Source organism: Aphidius gifuensis, linkage group LG1, assembly GCF_014905175.1.
Source record: "Aphidius gifuensis isolate YNYX2018 linkage group LG1, ASM1490517v1, whole genome shotgun sequence".
NCBI classification, from domain to species: domain Eukaryota; kingdom Metazoa; phylum Arthropoda; class Insecta; order Hymenoptera; family Braconidae; genus Aphidius; species Aphidius gifuensis.
Genome location: NC_057788.1, coordinates 31,479,916 through 31,498,572, shown reverse-complemented (window position 1 = coordinate 31,498,572; position 18,657 = coordinate 31,479,916). Strand labels below are relative to the sequence as shown.

General features: G+C 23.8%; 1 protein-coding gene across 1 annotated transcript; it reads left to right on the top strand.

Moving 5' to 3' along the window:
* Nucleotides 1-1,479: 1,479 nt before the first annotated feature.
* LOC122860461 lies at nucleotides 1,480-18,197 on the top strand. The gene is made up of 11 exons (XM_044164284.1): nucleotides 1,480-2,231; nucleotides 12,166-12,337; nucleotides 12,406-12,429; nucleotides 12,525-12,640; nucleotides 12,922-13,159; nucleotides 13,249-16,693; nucleotides 16,780-16,980; nucleotides 17,058-17,192; nucleotides 17,264-17,541; nucleotides 17,621-17,818; nucleotides 17,891-18,197. The coding sequence occupies exons 1-11, from the start codon at nucleotides 2,148-2,150 to the stop codon at nucleotides 18,130-18,132; spliced, it is 5,133 nt and encodes a 1,710-aa protein (XP_044020219.1). The 5' UTR covers nucleotides 1,480-2,147; the 3' UTR covers nucleotides 18,133-18,197.
* The last annotated feature ends 460 nt before the right edge of the window (nucleotides 18,198-18,657 follow it).

Sequence of the window (18,657 nt, the reverse complement as noted above, 5' to 3'; positions counted from 1 at the left end):
TATCATAAGGCCTTTAAGGATTTGCCCGACTGACTATTTTCAGTGTCAACAAAAGTCACCACAATTTTTTTTACATTTTATTTTTTATGTAGTCCAAAGATCGAGACGTGTTACATATTACACAATGTCACTATAACTAAATCTTTTTTTTTTAAATTTATTTATTCATTTATCTGTTATTTCTTAGTTTTTTTTTTTTTTTTTTTTCGCAATCTTAGATGAATTTTAAATGAAAAAGGCTATTTTTTTTTTTTATACAAATTGTGTTCTTAATCACGCAATTATTTCAAGTTTATATTTTAAATGAGAGCAACTTGTCCAATGTCAACCTACATTTATGCCTTTGTTTATAAATCTACAATACTTTTATAATTTTTCAAAAATATTTTCATGACAAAAATAGACTAGACCGTTAGTAATTCATGTATAAAAAATTCATAAATAAAAATAATAATTTATAACGTAAAAAATACCTCATTTTAACATGAAAAAATACTGGACAATATAATTTAATAGTAACATTGACATTGTCAAGCTGACAGTATAAAAAAAAAACAACAATTTAGCTGCTTCAAAATTATTTGTAAATAAAAAAAGGGGTTGCTTTGTTGTTGGACATTTGAGAGACCCTTAATAATATAAATTAGCAATAATCAAATCGGTGGGAAGTAAACCTTGCTGTATTTTTTTTTTTTTTTTTTTTTGGCCGTTATCTACAACAATTCTCTCATCACAATCAACAACAAAAAAATAATAAAAATAGCAACAGACTCGTTGATATATATATTTTTTAAATTTGCTTTTTTATTTCATTCATTTGAGTTGATTATGAATTCAATAAATTCACAAACACTGCATGAGAATATAACGAGGCAGTTTAATCACGCCCAATGCAAGGATAAAAATAAATATTAACCTTCAAGTGATGATCATATAAAATAATGATTTAAATAATAAAATTTTTTAATTTTTTATTTATTATTTTGTACAGAGATTTAATATTTATTTATATTTTTAAATAAATGATAAATTAAATATATAAAAACTGTTATAATATTTGACGAAAAAATAAAAAAAATAATATCCACCAATCAATTCGTGTTGTATATAATTTTTCAATTTCCTGAATTATTTTTAACGATGTTAAATTTTAGTCTCCACTACAGTCGAATGATGATGATGATTTATCAATTGATTAACCATTTGACTAAAAAAAAAATATGTATAAAATGAATAAATATATTTAAAAAAAAAAAAATAAGTTGATTTTCGAGTTTTCAAGTCTCACACACAGGTAGGTCGTGTGTGGGGCAGGAAAAAGGTGGAAATAAAAAGAAGAAGATGAAGAAGAAGGTTTACAAGTAGCTTCAAGAGGGGAAAAAAAAAAAAAAAAAAAAAAAAAGAGTTCGAGTTCGAATAGAGAAGGTGTATGTATAGCATAGTCAGAAAAGTTTGTCGGCTTAAAATAAAAGAATGAAGATGAAGAATGGTGCTGAAGATATTTGTGGTGAACGTCAGTCGATGGTCAACCGTCTTGGGGTAACAACGTCTAGCTAATCAAATAATTTTCATTATAAAATTGATTTTTCTCTAATTTTAAATGAACACTACCAATCAGTCTAAATTAAAAAGTGAAAAAAAATAAATTAACTGTTAAATTGCGGCTACAGTTTTTTTTTATTTTGAAAAAAAAGGATTTGTGAATTAAATGTTACGATTTTTAATTTATAAAACACGCGTGTATCTTACGAAAAGCGACGAGATCTTATTCGATTAATTAAGCGACCCAAGGAGTGCGAGAATATAATTAATAAACTCGTCTTAGCCAAAAGATCAATGAACTCAGTTGTAATTTTTTAATAATAAATTTATTTTATTATAACTTTTTCATTCAACAAGTTATCAGCTGGTTATTCAGTAAGTTCGAAAAAATAAAAATAAAAACAAGCCATTATTTCGATGGCAATCAGGACCTCATGTAGTGTTTTCAATTTACCAGAACCGTGAAGTGATTGCTTCTGTTCAGGACTGATGAAATAAAATTTAAGGATTAAATAAAAAAAAGAGTCTTATATAAAACAAAGATAATGTTAATTGAATAGATTTTTTAGTTGAAAAATTATTAAAACATTTTGAGGTAAAAAACAATGGCTTCTGTTTGTGGCAGTGGAAAAAGTCATCCAGCTTTATCAGTTAGCAGCTATTACAGGCCAAGTCCTTATCCTTATCAGGTGAGTTAAACCTTTAAATAATAATTATAAAAATTATAATAAATAAAATTAACATGTGTTATTTTTCATTTAAAAAATTAATAAATGCGTAAAAAATATATTTTGTATTATAATTTTTTATAATTTATTTTTATTTTATCATTATTTTTTAATGGAAAAAAATATTCTATATGTATAATATTATGTAGATGAATATTTGAATAAAATAAGGTGTAATGTAGAATTATCTTTTATATACATGGAAGGTAATTAAAGTGATTATATTAGAAATAGAAAAAAGGAAAAAAAAAAAACGTGCGTCAGAAACCTTAACCTTGATGATTTCCCCCAGGGTTTTTCACATAGAATTTTTTGCAGAATAAAAAAAAAAACATTGCATAATGCTCTGTAGCACACGACCGACTGTTTCAAGTTCACGCCAGAGCACACGCCGAGTATAAAACATCTTGTTACTTTTTTTTTTTTATTTATAATTTATTTAATTTATTATTTCAATCTATTTTTATTATTTTCATTTTTTACATTAAAGTATTTTGAATTTCAAATTTACAAATCGAAATTGTTTTGATTTCGATTCGAAATAAATTCAGAAATCGAAATTGTTTCGATTTCGATTCGAAATATTTTCACAGTTCGAAATTGTCTTGATTTTAATTCGAAATAATTTTACAAATCGAAATTTGTTTGATTTCGAATCGAAATAATTTGTTTTAAAATAATTTCGAATCGAAATATCACTCAAAAATAAATTCTTTAAATATTTTTCCATATAATATTTTGTAAAATTATACCAAGCTATTGACAACATAATTATTATTCAACTTTAAATATATTTTAACGACGTAAAAAATTATAAAGATAAAAAAAATATAAAAATATTATTTTGCTCTTGAATATTTAACAAATATTTATCAGTTTTAAAATATATAATTGCTAGGTCCACTGTGTTCTAAAACTCAAATACATATATTCCTTTTTTCCATATTCTCAAGAGGATTTTTTTTATAAACAACATAAATTTTTAAACACAAAAAAACGTTTTTACAAAACTGACAAAAATTAAAAAAAATGACTATTATAATATTTATGATAATGAGTGTGTGTGTAGTGTGTAATTCTTTAAAAATTTAAAACAGCAAAATTTAAATTATGTTAATAAATATATTTTAATAAATAATGTAAATATAAAAAAAAAATAGAAAAAACAAAACAAACATTTTTTTTCAAGTTAAAATACGTGAGATATTTTTCCTAGCAATTATTTATTTATTTATTTAAGTGGTCCTTTTGTTTAATGATTATGAGACTGACCTAGCAAAATCGAAGGATAACTATCGGCTATAAAGTTATTGGACGAATGAGTATGGACCGGTGTTTGAATATTATCGAATACAGTTATTTCACTGGCACACTTTGAAACAACTGCTGAGAGAATTCCAAATGAGATACAAGAAAAATTGAGTGAGAAAGGACGCATTAACGTAATATATCTATACATATACATGTGTGTGAAAGAAATGTTTAAACTTGAACTTGAACATGTTAAATATATTGCTCAAGGCTGTGACCAATATTCTCATCATTGAATTTAAAAAATTATTATTATTCCCAAATATTAAAAGAAAATTAAACAAGTTTCTCACCAAAACGGGAAAATAAAAATTACGTTATAATCGAATAAATATATACTATTTACGTTGCGTTTTATTCAAGTTTTAATTTTTTATGTAAAAAAAAAAATGTGAGAATATAATTTTTTTTTGCATTATATAAAATTGCTAAAATTGAAAAATTAATTTTAAATAATAAAACAGTAGCTTTTATCATTTTTCCATTACTGTTATTTCTTTGTAAAAATAAATTTTAATTTTAGAAAAAAATTACGATTCGAAATAAATGCTTAAATCGAATTTTTTTTTCTAATTTGAAATATAATTTTAATGATTTACTAAATAATGTCAATTGGGAATGATTTAAAAATCGAAATAATTTTAATGCTAAAAATTTCGATTCGAAATAATTTTAATTCTAAAAATTTCGATTCGAAATAATTGCAAAAATCGAAATTTCTTTCTAATTTAAAATCTACTAAAAAATTTCAACAATTAAATTACCTTTTAAAATTAAAAAAAATAATGTCAATCTAATTTCAAATGAAAATTTAAAAACTGAAATAATTTCAATTCTAAATAATTATTTTCCCATCTAAAATTAAATTCAATTTTAAATTGATATAATAAAAAGATTGACAAGCATAAAAATAACTTTCAAACATTATAAAAAAATAAAAAAAGTCCTACATTACTTGAAGCGTGTTATTATCAGTCATATAAATATGACTAAGATTTAATTTTTTTATGTTTTTTTTTTGTCTCATCTTCATCTGTACTTAACATTCTCGATCATCCTTCGAGGCTCAAATGCCCTTCACCACGCCTCAATTTGAACACAAATACAATCTTTTCAGCCTGATCACAACTATATATTGTATTTATTTAAATAATAATTATATTACTCTACTGATTCATACAAAGTCACGCATACATTTGTAAAACGACATATAAATAATATAAAAAATACTATATATATTTTAATTTATTTAAAATAAAAAAATCTATAAAGCTAAATTTATGTATTAAAACATCATTAACAATATTTAAATAAACATTACATAAAATTATTTTATACTGACAAATTAAAAATTAAATCAACACAAACAACGCAAGTAATTTGTGAGCTTTAAAATTCAATACGGTGTATCATGTTACTCACTGCGATTAAATCAACAAATATACATTTACATAATTCATGTTTATATCATACACGTAACAATTAACAAAGATCTCAATATAACCTTGATCTCATCAACAATTTATTAATCAAGTGTGGGAAATATTTATTGATCTAATTTTCATTTGTAATTTTAAAATCAATATTTCAAAAATAATATTAACTAAATTAAATTAAATTTATTATTTAAAAAATATAATAAACAATTAAAAAGTTAAATAATATAATGCGCACTTTGTTAAGTCATTCTGAAAAATATAAAATTCAAAAATTTAATTGACAATTTCTCGGATAATTTAATTTTATTGTTCATTTTTTTTAAATGAGATAATGAGTTTTAAAATTATAATGGTATAGGTGTGCGTGTCCAATGATATTTTTTTTTTGTTTTTTTATTATTTATGTAATTTTATATTTTTAAATATATTTATTTTTGTCCGGGACACACAAGTACACTACAATGGTCCGACAGTTAGGTTCAATGTACTAAGCCGGAATATGGCATCACAATTTATACATAAACTATACATTAACTCATTCGTACTTTTTGTATTACGTTTATTTGTAATATATATGTTTGCACTAAACACATGATTATCCTTTTTTTATTACCTGTTTTAGTTCAAAAATTATATTCAAAAAATTCATGTGGTTTTTGTGTTCTGGTTCTTTGGTTATTCAAAGATTATTTATTTTTTTTTTTTAAACTTGTATTTCCGTAATATGATGAACGCGGGATACTAAAGTTCACATTCTTTTCTTGATCATGAAAGTGTTCCCATTTGGAATCTTAGAATTTATCAAAGAGTTGCTGGAATTTTCTTGGAGAATTTTCTTGGTAATATACTGTGTGTCTCTAGTATTTATTAGAAATAAATTTGAATGAATTTTTTTATCAATGAATAATTGAAGAAATTAAATTAAAAATTATTATAAAATTTAAACAGCACAATTACTAATTAATTAATTTTCAATTTGTCCAAGATTTATGATGAAAATTTAAAAAAATAAAATGAAATATTGATAAAATAAATATTTTTGTATTAGAAATAAATTTAAACTAATTTTTTTTATCAATGAATAAAGAAATTAAATAGCAAAATTATTATAAAATTTAAACAATACAATTAATTTGCAATTTGTCCAAGATTATTACGATGAAAATTAAAATAAAATTAAAAATGAAATATTGATAAAATAAATATTTTTTTTTTGATAAATAAATTATTTAGCAATTTAAAATTTGTTTTTTATTTAATAAACATGTTTTAAAAAATTTTAAAAATGTGTTTGGATCAACCTGAGTGATTAAAGGGACATAAAGTTATGATTAAATAAAAGTCCTTGAATTATGATGACCTCCAACGGTTTAGAATAACCATAACTATAAAACTTAAGATGAAAATCTTATATAATTATTTACAAATAAATATATATAAATAATATATACAATCTTGTAATAAATTCCTTGAACTCAAAAATATGCAAACACATCAAAGTACATGAAAAATGAAAATGTATATAATATTCCACCTGTATATATATTTTTCTTGACAACACAACAAGTGATTTAATAAAAAAAATAAAAAATTATATACAGAGGTGCCTATGCTTGTCACCATACAATACACAACATTATCTTTATACGTGATCTCGCAAGAGAGAGGAAAAGAGAGAATATAATTTCAAGCTTTACACACAGTTTGATACCAAGAGTTTTTGTTGAACTTGAAGAAGCTGTCACATGATACAACCTAACGACTTGTCATTCTTGTCTTTTTTTTATGATTAAAATCAAATGTGTGATATCATTATTTGTTATGCAATTTTAAATTAAATTAAATTTGATAAACAAATAAATCAATAAATAGATAAATAAATTTACAATCAATTTATCTCATTTATATTAGTTGCAAATTTTTAACTAAAAAATTAGTTATTTAAATTTGTAAATTAATTAATTATCATTTATTATTATTGATAAATTTTTAAGTATAATTTTTATTTAAATTTTCAATTAATAATAATGTTAAAATTGCAAAATAAAAAAATATTTTTTTCATAAAATTTATGGAAATTATATTTAATTTGTTATTTTAAATTTATTTATGATTTTTTTTTTTTTTCTACAATTTTAGACAGTTAAATAACTAAAATATTATCAAATTATTTTTATACCAAAATTTTATAATAATGTAAGCTTTTAAAAATATAACAAATTTATGTTTTAAATTAATTTTCAAGATTTTTTTTTAACAATTTACTGTTAAAAATTGTTGAAGTTTTTTTTTAGTAATCTATAAATTTATTAATATTGTAATATTTTGATTAATTGAGTTGTGAAATTTCTTAACGGGTTTACATCCAGCTGCAAAATAAAAAAATAAATAAAATAAAGCATCACGTATAAATGCAAATATCAGTGACTTCCTGTCATTCGTAAATGGCTTTACTCGAACATCATTGAAATTTCAAAACGTATTTTTTTCATCCTGTTAGATTAAAATATACACAACATTTTAAACTTAATATTCTCTCGATAAATTATTAAATCATAAATTACCATAAATCGATCATCATAATCAAAAATAAAAAAATTTAAAATTCAAAATAATTAAACAATTTATCATCTCAAAAAATAAAAAAATACTACCAAACTATACAAAAATTCACAAAGCAATTTAATAAAAAAAAAAGTTAATATTAATTTTCATATTGCAATGTATTTTATTGTAAAATAATATTTAAAAAAAAATTAAATTTTCACTCAAGATATTCAATGATATTTACCAGAAAAAAAAACAAAAAAAAATAAAAAATTTAAAGCCACAGGATGCTTCTTGTGTTTTTAAAAAAAGTATATAAAAAAATATGAAAAAAAGTGATAATAAAAACCGGGTTTACCTAGTTGAATTACCAAGTAATCACAATCCATCAAGACTTAAAAAATTTATCGTTAAGTAAATCAACGGTGTGATGTGAAGAGTGATGCATATTATTTACATAAGTTATTTATAAATCAGTAATTGTTGTATTGTTGTTAAATTGCAAAAAAAAAAAAAAAAAATGAGCAATAAGTACTATAGATTAACAAGAAGACAAGTCTAGGGTCTTATTAGTGAGACAAGGACAAAGTAAGATGCTTGAATGTTCACGTCCTTGAGGGATCTTTGCACTCAAACGCATCTTCGAATTGTCCGAAGGCCATTGAAACATCCACCTAACATCTCAGGTCATAGCACATCACTCAAAATGCAATTTATACATCACACAAATACACAAACACACACACAAATACTCACAATACATCAACAATTGTCTTTAAATTTAAATTACGCGCGATAATTTTTATTTTACTGAGTGTTATTTTTGTGTCTGACACGTTGCTATTTTTATTTATTTTTTTATTTTTTTATTTTTTTAACATTAAGATAATAAATAATAATTTGCTATATGCATCAAAGGGTCAGATAATAAATATTTTTTTTTGTCAAGAAATAATACTCAGGTGTAAAAGAGAAATAATTTTTTCTTTTTTTCAGTTTTTCTTTTTTTCGATCATCGAAATTGTATCGTTGAATGAAATATTGAATTTTCAATTATTTATTTATTTTTTTAAGTTGATAGACATGTGTAAATATAAAATATTCAAGTGAATTTACTTAAATATAAAAAATAAATATTAACTTGATGATTAAAATGGTTTAGGTTTTTTTATTTTCGAATTTTTACTTTTTAGTAATATTTAATCTTGATTTAAAGATTCTTCCGAGTTGAATAAATATTTAAAATGAAAAAAAGGTTATTTAATGTACTTGAAAAAGGATGCAAATATTTTATTAAGTTATGTAGTCATTCGAAAGGAAAATATACGGGTTAGTCAAGGTGTATGCACCCTTGCAACTTGAATATGACGCACAAGTCAATGAAACACGTTTGGCGTTCAGTGAGCATGATTTTAATATTATTATATTAATATTAAAATTTTATATATTAAGTACATTGGTATATACATTATATCGTCATGCACCCTCGCCTTTTTTATCTTTATTTTTTGCAACAAGCAACCGTGTGACGAGCAAACAACTTCATGCAATTTTGAAAAAAAAAAAAATTTAATTATTAAATAACGCGCATGTACAGTGTGGTTCATTAAAATATCTTCAACAAAAATTTTTTTCTATTAAATTATTAGTTAATACAGTATCCAGGTAAATGATTTTTCCAAAAAAAAAATTTTTTTAAATCATTGTGATAAAAAAAATTCATGGTGAAAAAGTTTGTGTTTGATAATTTGTAGAAAAATATTTCTACGCGAAAATTTCATGAAATTATGCTTCTATTATTTAAACGACACTTAGATATGAGTATCCTAAAAGTTTTATAAATTAATTTTAATTATTTTTATTTTTTTTGCAATATTTTACATTTTCTATAAGACTGCTACTGTATTTATTTATTTAACAACAAACGTTTCGGTTGGAAATTCATTTGGCAGATAATTTTCAAGGGATTTCGCTTTATATATTAACAAATAATTTTTAGAATTTTCCAGCTTTCCGTTTGTCGTCAAATAAATAACACAATAACATAATACATTGTTTTTTAAAAAAAGACAAAAAAAAGTATTATTTATTCTGAATAATATTTTTTCTAGAGCACACTGAATGATATTGTTTAAAAAAAAAAAAATATATACAAAACTCACATAAAAGCACATGATTCATCATGACTATAATTGCATAAATAAATTTAAATTTAATTTATTCATTTATTTATATTAAATATGTACTTAAAATATAATAAAATAAAAAAATAAAAATATATCTCAAGGGACATATTATGATGCGAAGGACACAAAGACTTTTCATGCTGTGAATTTAAATTGACACTGTCATTGTATGACCATGAGATGGCTCATAGTAGTCTCATCTAGGCTTATATAATAAACAGTATACACCCATTGTGGGAAATTATAATACTCATTCCATTTCCATATGCAAACGTATTTCTACGTGTTTTATATTTTTTTTATTTTTTTTTCTATGCAATATAACTGGGTCGATTTATTATTCACGCAACCTAAACCTCCTTTCAATTTATTTTTTTATTTTTCACATTTTATTTTGTTGCTATTCAACTGTAAATAGTTAACATATATTTATTTAAATATATTATATTTTAAGTAAAACATTTATATGAAAAATAAAATAATAAAAAAGCGCTTTATGTATTTTTAAATTTTCAAGGATAATAATATTATAAAAAATTGATAAAGATGATTATGGTAATACAAGATTGAAATAAAATTTTTATGATAAAAATATATATTTATTTGTCTTTAAAGTGTCGTGAGTTTATGTGAATTGTGTGTGTATGATGGTACTTAGATGAAGATACCAAGCATGGCTAACAAAGTACATGTTTTGATATTCGCAAAGCGTGGTAACAGCTAGGTAGATTAAGGTAGATTTAATATGATCAAGTACCTTCATTAATTATCATTAGGTTGTAATATTAAAAAATAAAAAAATATATTTGATGATAATATATTCAACGGAAGTTACATGACAATGTTAAAAAACTCATTAGAGATATTGATCATGTCGTAATAAATAATTAAATCATTATGAATTTATTCATCAGATAATTTTTCGTTTTAATTTATTTTTCTATATTACTATGAATATTTACATTTTGTTTTTATATTTTAATAGAAACACTTTGTACTTGAATTTTCGTATTATTTTAAAATTAATTTTACATTTATTTTTTTTTTTTTTAATTTACAATTGTTGTTGGTTTTCTTTGCAATTATTTATATTTGTAGGGAAAATTTATTTGCGTTTGATAATTCTCAAGATATTTAAGTGTTTTTTTTCGAATAAAAATTTTAAGGTCGTTGACGTGAGAAAAGAAAAAAAATTATTCCCCCTTGTAACACGTGAACAAAATAAATAAATTGTTATTAATGTTTTAATGGAAAAAAATATATTTAACCGTGAAAAAATATTTATTATATAACAGCTGTATAGTGCAGATTAATTTTACTTTTTTTGAATTTTTTTTTTAAATAATCACATCGTGTCACCGTGATATAAAAAAAATTTGACTTTTAGTTTTTTTTTTTTTTATACTTGTTTTTTAAGCTTGAAAGGTAACTCATGTACCAAATTTTAATTGTGGATATATTTTTTTGAAAAAATATTCTCAGGTATTTTATTTAAGACCGGAAGAAATTTTGTAACGGAATACATTATTTTTGTCTTGTATGTTTTAAATGTGATTCAATGTTCCGTTATATCTTTAGTCAGTGTCACAAATTTTTTTCGCTAATTTATTATTTGTTTAAATAGAAAAATAAATTTACAATCAAGCTATTTAATTTATACTAGTTGTAAATTTTTAACTAAAAAAATTAAATATATAAATTTGCAAATTAATTAATTATTCATTATTATTATTAACAAATTTTTAAGTATAATTTTTTTTTTTAATTTTTAATTAATAATATTGTTAAAATTGAAAAATAAAAATATATTTTTTTCATAAAATTTATGAAAATTATATTTAGTTTGTTATTTTAAATTTATTTATGATTTTTTTTTTTTTTTCTACAATTTTAGCCAGTTAAATAACAAAAATATTATCAAATTATTTTTAATAAAATTTTATAATAATGTAAGCTTAGAATAAATTTTCAAGATTTTTTTAGACTCTTAAAAATTGTTGGAGTTTTTTTTATAAATAATTTCAAGTAAATTTTATTTTTTTAATTTACAATTAACCCGTTGAAAAATAGTCAGTGTCACTAATTTATGATTGAAAATAAATTCCATGAATTACATCTATTCAAGCATAAAAAAAAAAAAAAAATATAAATAACCCACCTGAAATATTTTGGGTCACATGATTAATTTTTTTACTCAGCAATCAAGTCAAATTCCATCAGTGCAAAAATGTTTGATCGTTGACATTGACCTGATCCAAAAACAACTTGGTTTTATTTGGCATAAAAAAAAAAAAACCAGTTTATCATGTCGAAAATGAATGGTTATATATTTTATTATAAACAACAAACTATAATAAAATTAAATTATTTGATAAAATTAATTAATTATATATTTTTTTTATTATTTTTTAGAATGATTACTATCTACCACATAGATCAGCTTGGTCAAGAGTACCACCACCCTCCTCAAAAAAAAGCAACGAAAATAAAACATGGAAAATTGGAAGTGCAGTTCTTGTTGTTTCAGGATTAATTGTTCTTGTTGTTGTTCTTGCAATTGCCGGGCTTGCATTATGGATGGGAGGTATATATAAAATTTCGAAAAAAAAAAAAATAAAAAACTAATTATTAATTTTTTAATTTTTCTTACAGCAATGCGTTCAGACATAAAAAATTGTAAGTCAAAATATTTAATAGATATTTAAATTAATTTTATAAAACCCTAATACAATTCAGCTAAATTTATATATATATTTTTTAATTTTTTCCAGCATCAATTGGATTTTCTTGCAGCTTAAGAATAGCTCGAGGAGAAAAATACAATCCAATGTTAAAATTAAACACCAGCATGGTGTTTCGTGAGATGGAACGCAAGTACAAAAACATCGTGAGTTATCATATTTGTTATGCTTTATTTTATCCATAAAAAAATATAATTTACAACAATAAAAAATAATATTTTTCTTATAAAGTATACAGCATTACTAAGCTCATTCGTAGAACGAGTTATTTCATGATAATGCCAAGTCAGCAAATGACTTTAAAAAAATATATAAATGAAAGAAAAAAAACTGGTGTTTAAATGAAAAACTCAAAACAAAAAAAAACACCACTCAATGAAATTTAAGAAAAAAAAAATATATATATATTTTTTCCTGATTATTTTAGTTTGAGTTGCTGTTCAGAAGAAGTGTCCTTGGATCTTGTTTCAAGCAGACATTAATAGATAGATTTGAGAATGGAACGCTCAAGGTTTTCTTTAGATTATACCTGGACAGAAGGAAGATACCAAGATCCATCACAAATGTCGAGGATACTATACAGGATATTATTGCTAAAGAAACTTACTCAACAACGTCATTATTCAAAGATATGGAACTAGACTTGACGAGTATTTCAATCAGACGTAAGCCATATCATATTCAAATAATTTTAACAACAAAAAAACATGATAAACAAATTGTTATTTAATAAAATAATTTTATTTTTCAATAGGTATTAATGCCGAGTCATCAACAGCTCGAACACAAAAGCCAAATATATCACAACAACGTAACACAATGATAACTAAAAATGGTCTATTACGACCAAATAAAACAAGTCCACTTTTATCAACACAAATACAAAAATCAAAACCATCTAAAATTGAACCAAATGAAGCTGATATTGATTTTACAAATATTCCAACAATTCAAGGATCTTATCAAGCTACCAAACTTAATTTAACAAATGATGCTCAAAAAAATAACATTAAAATTAACACAAATAGAAATTTCACAACAACAACAACAACAACAACGACTGCAAGAAGCAATTTATCAATAAATGAAACAATGTTTAAGGACAATAATAAATCAGTTGATGATAAAATAGAAACATCAACAGCTTCAACAACAATTTTACCAGTTAAAAAAATATCAACTTCAAGTACAGTACCTTCAACAACAACAATCAAACGAAATGATGAATTTGAAAAATTTTCTCATCCATCTTTTGAAGAATCTCCATGGCGTCCAATAATTCCAAATTATTCTCATACAGAATCAATATTTTCATTACAAAATTCAACGACAGTTTCATCAATTGTCAGTCAAACAAATTTGCCAGAAAATATTAATCAAAAAAATAAAGGAAATTTCGAATATGGAATAATCGAAACAACTGAAAAGATAAATGATGATAAAATTTTAAGTACAACAAATTTATCATTGGATGATGATTTAAAATTTAATTATGCTACAATTAGTATTGAGACTGATTTTCCTCATGATCGTATTGTTCCTGAAGAAATGATCAATTTTCGACCAAATGGAAAATTTAAAAATAAAATTCCAAGTATTGATGATGCAAGTAAATTTGACATTGATAGACATCCAGATATTGAAATATCTGGACATTTACCTGAAGAAACATTTGACATACATTTAAAAACATTCCCGGGTTTATCAAAAACCCCAGAGACACCTAAAAATGCTACGAATGATTATGGAAAACGTGATAAACCAGTTGAATCAACTCAAACTGTTTTAGATGAAATAAAAAATAAAAATATTGATGCAATTGATGAAATTGAAATGTCAAAAATATTTGATAAACCAGAAGAGCTAAAAATATCGGGAATTGGTATTGCTGAACCAGTTCTTGAGCATGAAATTGATATTGAGTCACGAAATAAATTTTCAGATATTTTAGCAATTGATAATATTGATGAAAAAATTAAAAATGATAAAAATATACAACAACAAATTGTTTCACCATTTTATACTAGTTATAGAACACCAGAATTAAATGGTTTTATTAAACCAAGTATCATTGATAATCCAGGAACACTTAAACCATTTAAACATACAATTCCAGTTGATAAAATTAGCTCTAATACTGACCCCTTAAGTTTGATTAATCATCAAAATGAACAAGCTGTTACCAAAAATACAGGAGACATAATTGAAAATAAAGATGATTTAATATTACCAGATTTTCATGATAAAACATTTGATACCAAAGAGAATCATGATACAAAAAAAATTATTGAAACAGCAATGAATCCACTGGACTTGAAATTACATGAATCATCAACTGAAAATCCAAATAATTTAACATTAATTATTGATAATGGAAATTCATCAAAACCAATAAATAATTTTTCAGCAATTGAATCAACAAGTCCTTTAATAAATTCAACATTCGTTGAAGTTGTTACTGTTGAACATAAACCAGTACTGTTTGAGGATGAATCATCAATGTGGAAAATTGGAAATGAATCAACAACAGAAGCTGGAATAAAAACTTACAATGACACATTGAAAGCAAATATTGTCAAAAGTATTGTAACGTTAGCACCAACAAAAAGTAATTCCGGTGTTAATAGACCAATAAGACCAAGGCCAGTAATTGAAAATGATAAAGTAACACGTGATCTAATTGGCAATACCAAAACGAATGATAATCATCATCTAATCGAAGGTGGTACATTATTACAAAGTATATTTGGATCACGTGATTTGGTAAAGCCTTTGTTGAATCAACAAAACCATCATCATGATGATGATAATAAAAATATAAAAAGTATTGTTGAAGTTGTAACGTCAATAAGTACAAAAGTTTCAACAAAAACTAAATCAAATAGCAATATTTTGTCGTCATACAATGTAACAAATTCAACATCAAAGCCACAAGTTGATTTTCAACATACAAAATTAATAAATGATGAAAATTTACAGCAAGAAAATACAAAACAATTACGTAATTTTGAACAAATAAATCCTGGAGTTAATAATGAACAATTATTGTATGAAAAATTGAAGAAATTTGCTGAAATAAGAAGAGACAATGAATCAAGTTTACCTGAGAATAAAAATTCAACAAAATTTATACCATTAAAATATGAAAATGATGATGATGATAGAAAAATAAATATTCAATTTGATAAAATAAAAGAATGGGCTAATGTCTCAACAGGTAATAAGACGATCAAAGCATTTAATGACAATGAAAATTCATCATTGAGTAGAGATGGAATTGAAATATTAACAAAAACACTTCACAAAGTTGATGATATAAAAACAACAACTAAAAAAATACCAACAACAACAACAACAGCGGCAACAGAATGTTTAACTGGATTTTTATGTAATGATGGTAAATGTCTTCCAGCAACTGGTAGATGTAACATGTTGGGTGAATGTTTAAACTCTGAAGACGAAGCAAATTGTACATGTGCTGATTTTCTAAAGACTCAATTACTAGTACATAAAATTTGTGATGGTATATTAGACTGTTGGGATTATTCAGATGAGGAAAATTGTGATTGGTGTACAAAGGGACAATTTGTATGTGGAAATAGTCAATTTTGTGTTGATCAAGGAAAAGTATGTGATGGTACATGGGATTGTCCAAGTGGTGAAGATGAAAAAAAATGTGCAGCATTAATTGAAGATGATAAAAATCATGATAATAAAACATTTGATAATTTAAATGATAGAATAAACAATAAACGATATGATGGAAAAAATATATGGAGTAAAATTGATGATAATTTGAATAAAAAAATTATAAATACAAATGATAAATTATTATTTGAAACAACAACAACATTGAAAATAATTTCTGATGATGTTGATGAAGATGATAATTCAAAAATGGATTATTTAGATAAAAATGTTAAAGTTGTTGGCAGAGAAATATCATCAAGTACAAAAAATAAATTAATGGGATCAAATTCATTTCATGCATCATCAAAAGTTGGTCATATTATTGAAAATAATAATAAGCATGTTAAAGAGGTAAATGGTTATAGTGATCGTGGATTTTTGAGTGTTCGTAAAAATGGTAAATGGGGAAAGCTTTGTTTGAATGGAATGGAAAATTTAATGGAAGAACGTAGAGCATTGTGGACAATTGAGGATCTTGGTAGAGCAGTTTGTAAAGCAATAACATATCAGTAAGTAGATTAATTATTTAACATGACGAAAAATTACAAAGAATCAATAATATTAATCGAAATATATTTATTATTAATTTTTTTAGAGACTATGAGAATGTAGAAAAAATTACTGATGATAGACATGATGATAATAAAATATATTACAGTTTATTTTTCAATGATAAAACAACTGATAAAACAAGTTTGACATTTAAATTATCAACTTGTCCAAGTAGAGAAGTGTTACGTGTTAAATGTAAAAATTTAGAATGTGGAATAAGAACACAAACAACATCACAAGCAAGGTATAGAAATTTATAATTCAAGCACAAATACGATCTGTTGATTGTAGAAATTTTTCACATGTTATTCGTCATTATAGAATTGTTGGTGGTGATAGTTCAACAGCTGGAAGTTGGCCATGGCAAGTTGCACTTTATAAAGAAGGTGATTATCAATGTGGTGGTGCACTTATCAACAACAAATGGATTTTATCAGCTGCACATTGTTTTTATCGGTAAGTTATAATACAAACTACTTGATAAATTAGTATATAAATATTATTAATTTTATTATGGTTATTTAAAGCACACAAAATGAATATTGGGTAGCAAGAATTGGTGCAACACGTAGAGGAAGTTTTCCAAGTCCACATGAACAAATAATAACACTTGATTATGTTGCTCTTCATCCTGATTACATTGACAATGGTTTTATAAATGACGTGGCACTTCTTCGTCTTGAAAAATCAGTTGTATTCAGTGATTATGTTCGTCCAATATGTCTACCTGATGCTGAGCCTAAAAGTGGTACAAAATGTACGGTCACTGGTTGGGGACAATTATTTGAAGTTGGTAGAATATTTCGTAAGTATTTAACATGGCTAAAAATTATTTATAAAATTATAAAAAAGCTGTCTAATTAATTTTCTTCAATTTAATTTAGCTGATACACTTCAAGAAGTTGAATTACCTTTGATATCAACAGAAGAGTGTACAAGAAAAACATTGTTTCTTCCATTATACAGAATAACTGCTGGAATGCTTTGTGCTGGTTTAAAAGATGGTGGTAGAGATGCATGTATGGGTGACAGTGGAGGACCACTTGTTTGTCGAGGTCCAGACAACAGATATACTCTTCATGGTAATTAAATTAAAATAGTACTTATGTAGCTTATGCTAAACAAAAGGAAATATTAATATTAATTAAATTTAGGCATAACATCAAATGGATATGGATGTGCTCGACCAGGAAGACCAGGTGTATACACAAAAGTACATCATTATATATCTTGGATTGATAAAACAATGTTAGACACTGATGTACCATCAATTGTTCCTGTTTGCAAAGGTCATCGGTGTCCTCTTGGTGAATGTCTACCAAAATCAAGAGTTTGCAATGGTTTTTTAGAATGTTCTGATGGTAGTGATGAACGTAATTGTATGCCAAACTTATGATAAACATTTAAACAAACAAACAAACATACATTTAGTTGAATTAAGTGTCAGGATTTTTTTTTTTTTTATAATCAAAGGTGAACGTACCTAGTATTAGAAACGAAAAAATAATTAAAAGACGAAATTTTTATAGAGAAAAAAATGAAGAATAACGCAAAAGACTGCATGGGAAAATTAAAACGCTTGTGCAATTGTCTAACGTTCAATTAGTAAGACTGTTTAGCTTTAGTTGTTTTATTTTTAATGTGAAAATAATTCGTTGAATTTTCACAGGTATATTATTTTTTTTTGTGATTTAAAATCAAAGTACTAAAATAAATTAAACACAAAGGTAAATTGTAATAGTTTTATTAAATTGTATATATATTATATTGAATTTTAGATAATAAAGTAAATTTAATAATAAATTTTACTGTATTATTATGAAGAAATATGTATTTTTTAATTATTATTTTATTTTTCATAGTTGTATATTACTTTTGTTTTTTTTTGAGATTAAATTGACAAATGACTGAAAATAATTGT

Coding starts and splice junctions, on each gene's coding strand:
- LOC122860461 (XM_044164284.1), top strand. CDS start 2,148: ATGGCTTCTGTTTGTGGCAGTGGAAAAAGTCATCCAGCTTTATCAGTT. Junction 12,338..12,405: donor GCTTGCATTATGGATGGGAG/GTATATATAAAA, acceptor TTTTTCTTACAG/CAATGCGTTCAGACATAAAA. Junction 17,542..17,620: donor TGAAGTTGGTAGAATATTTC/GTAAGTATTTAA, acceptor AATTTAATTTAG/CTGATACACTTCAAGAAGTT.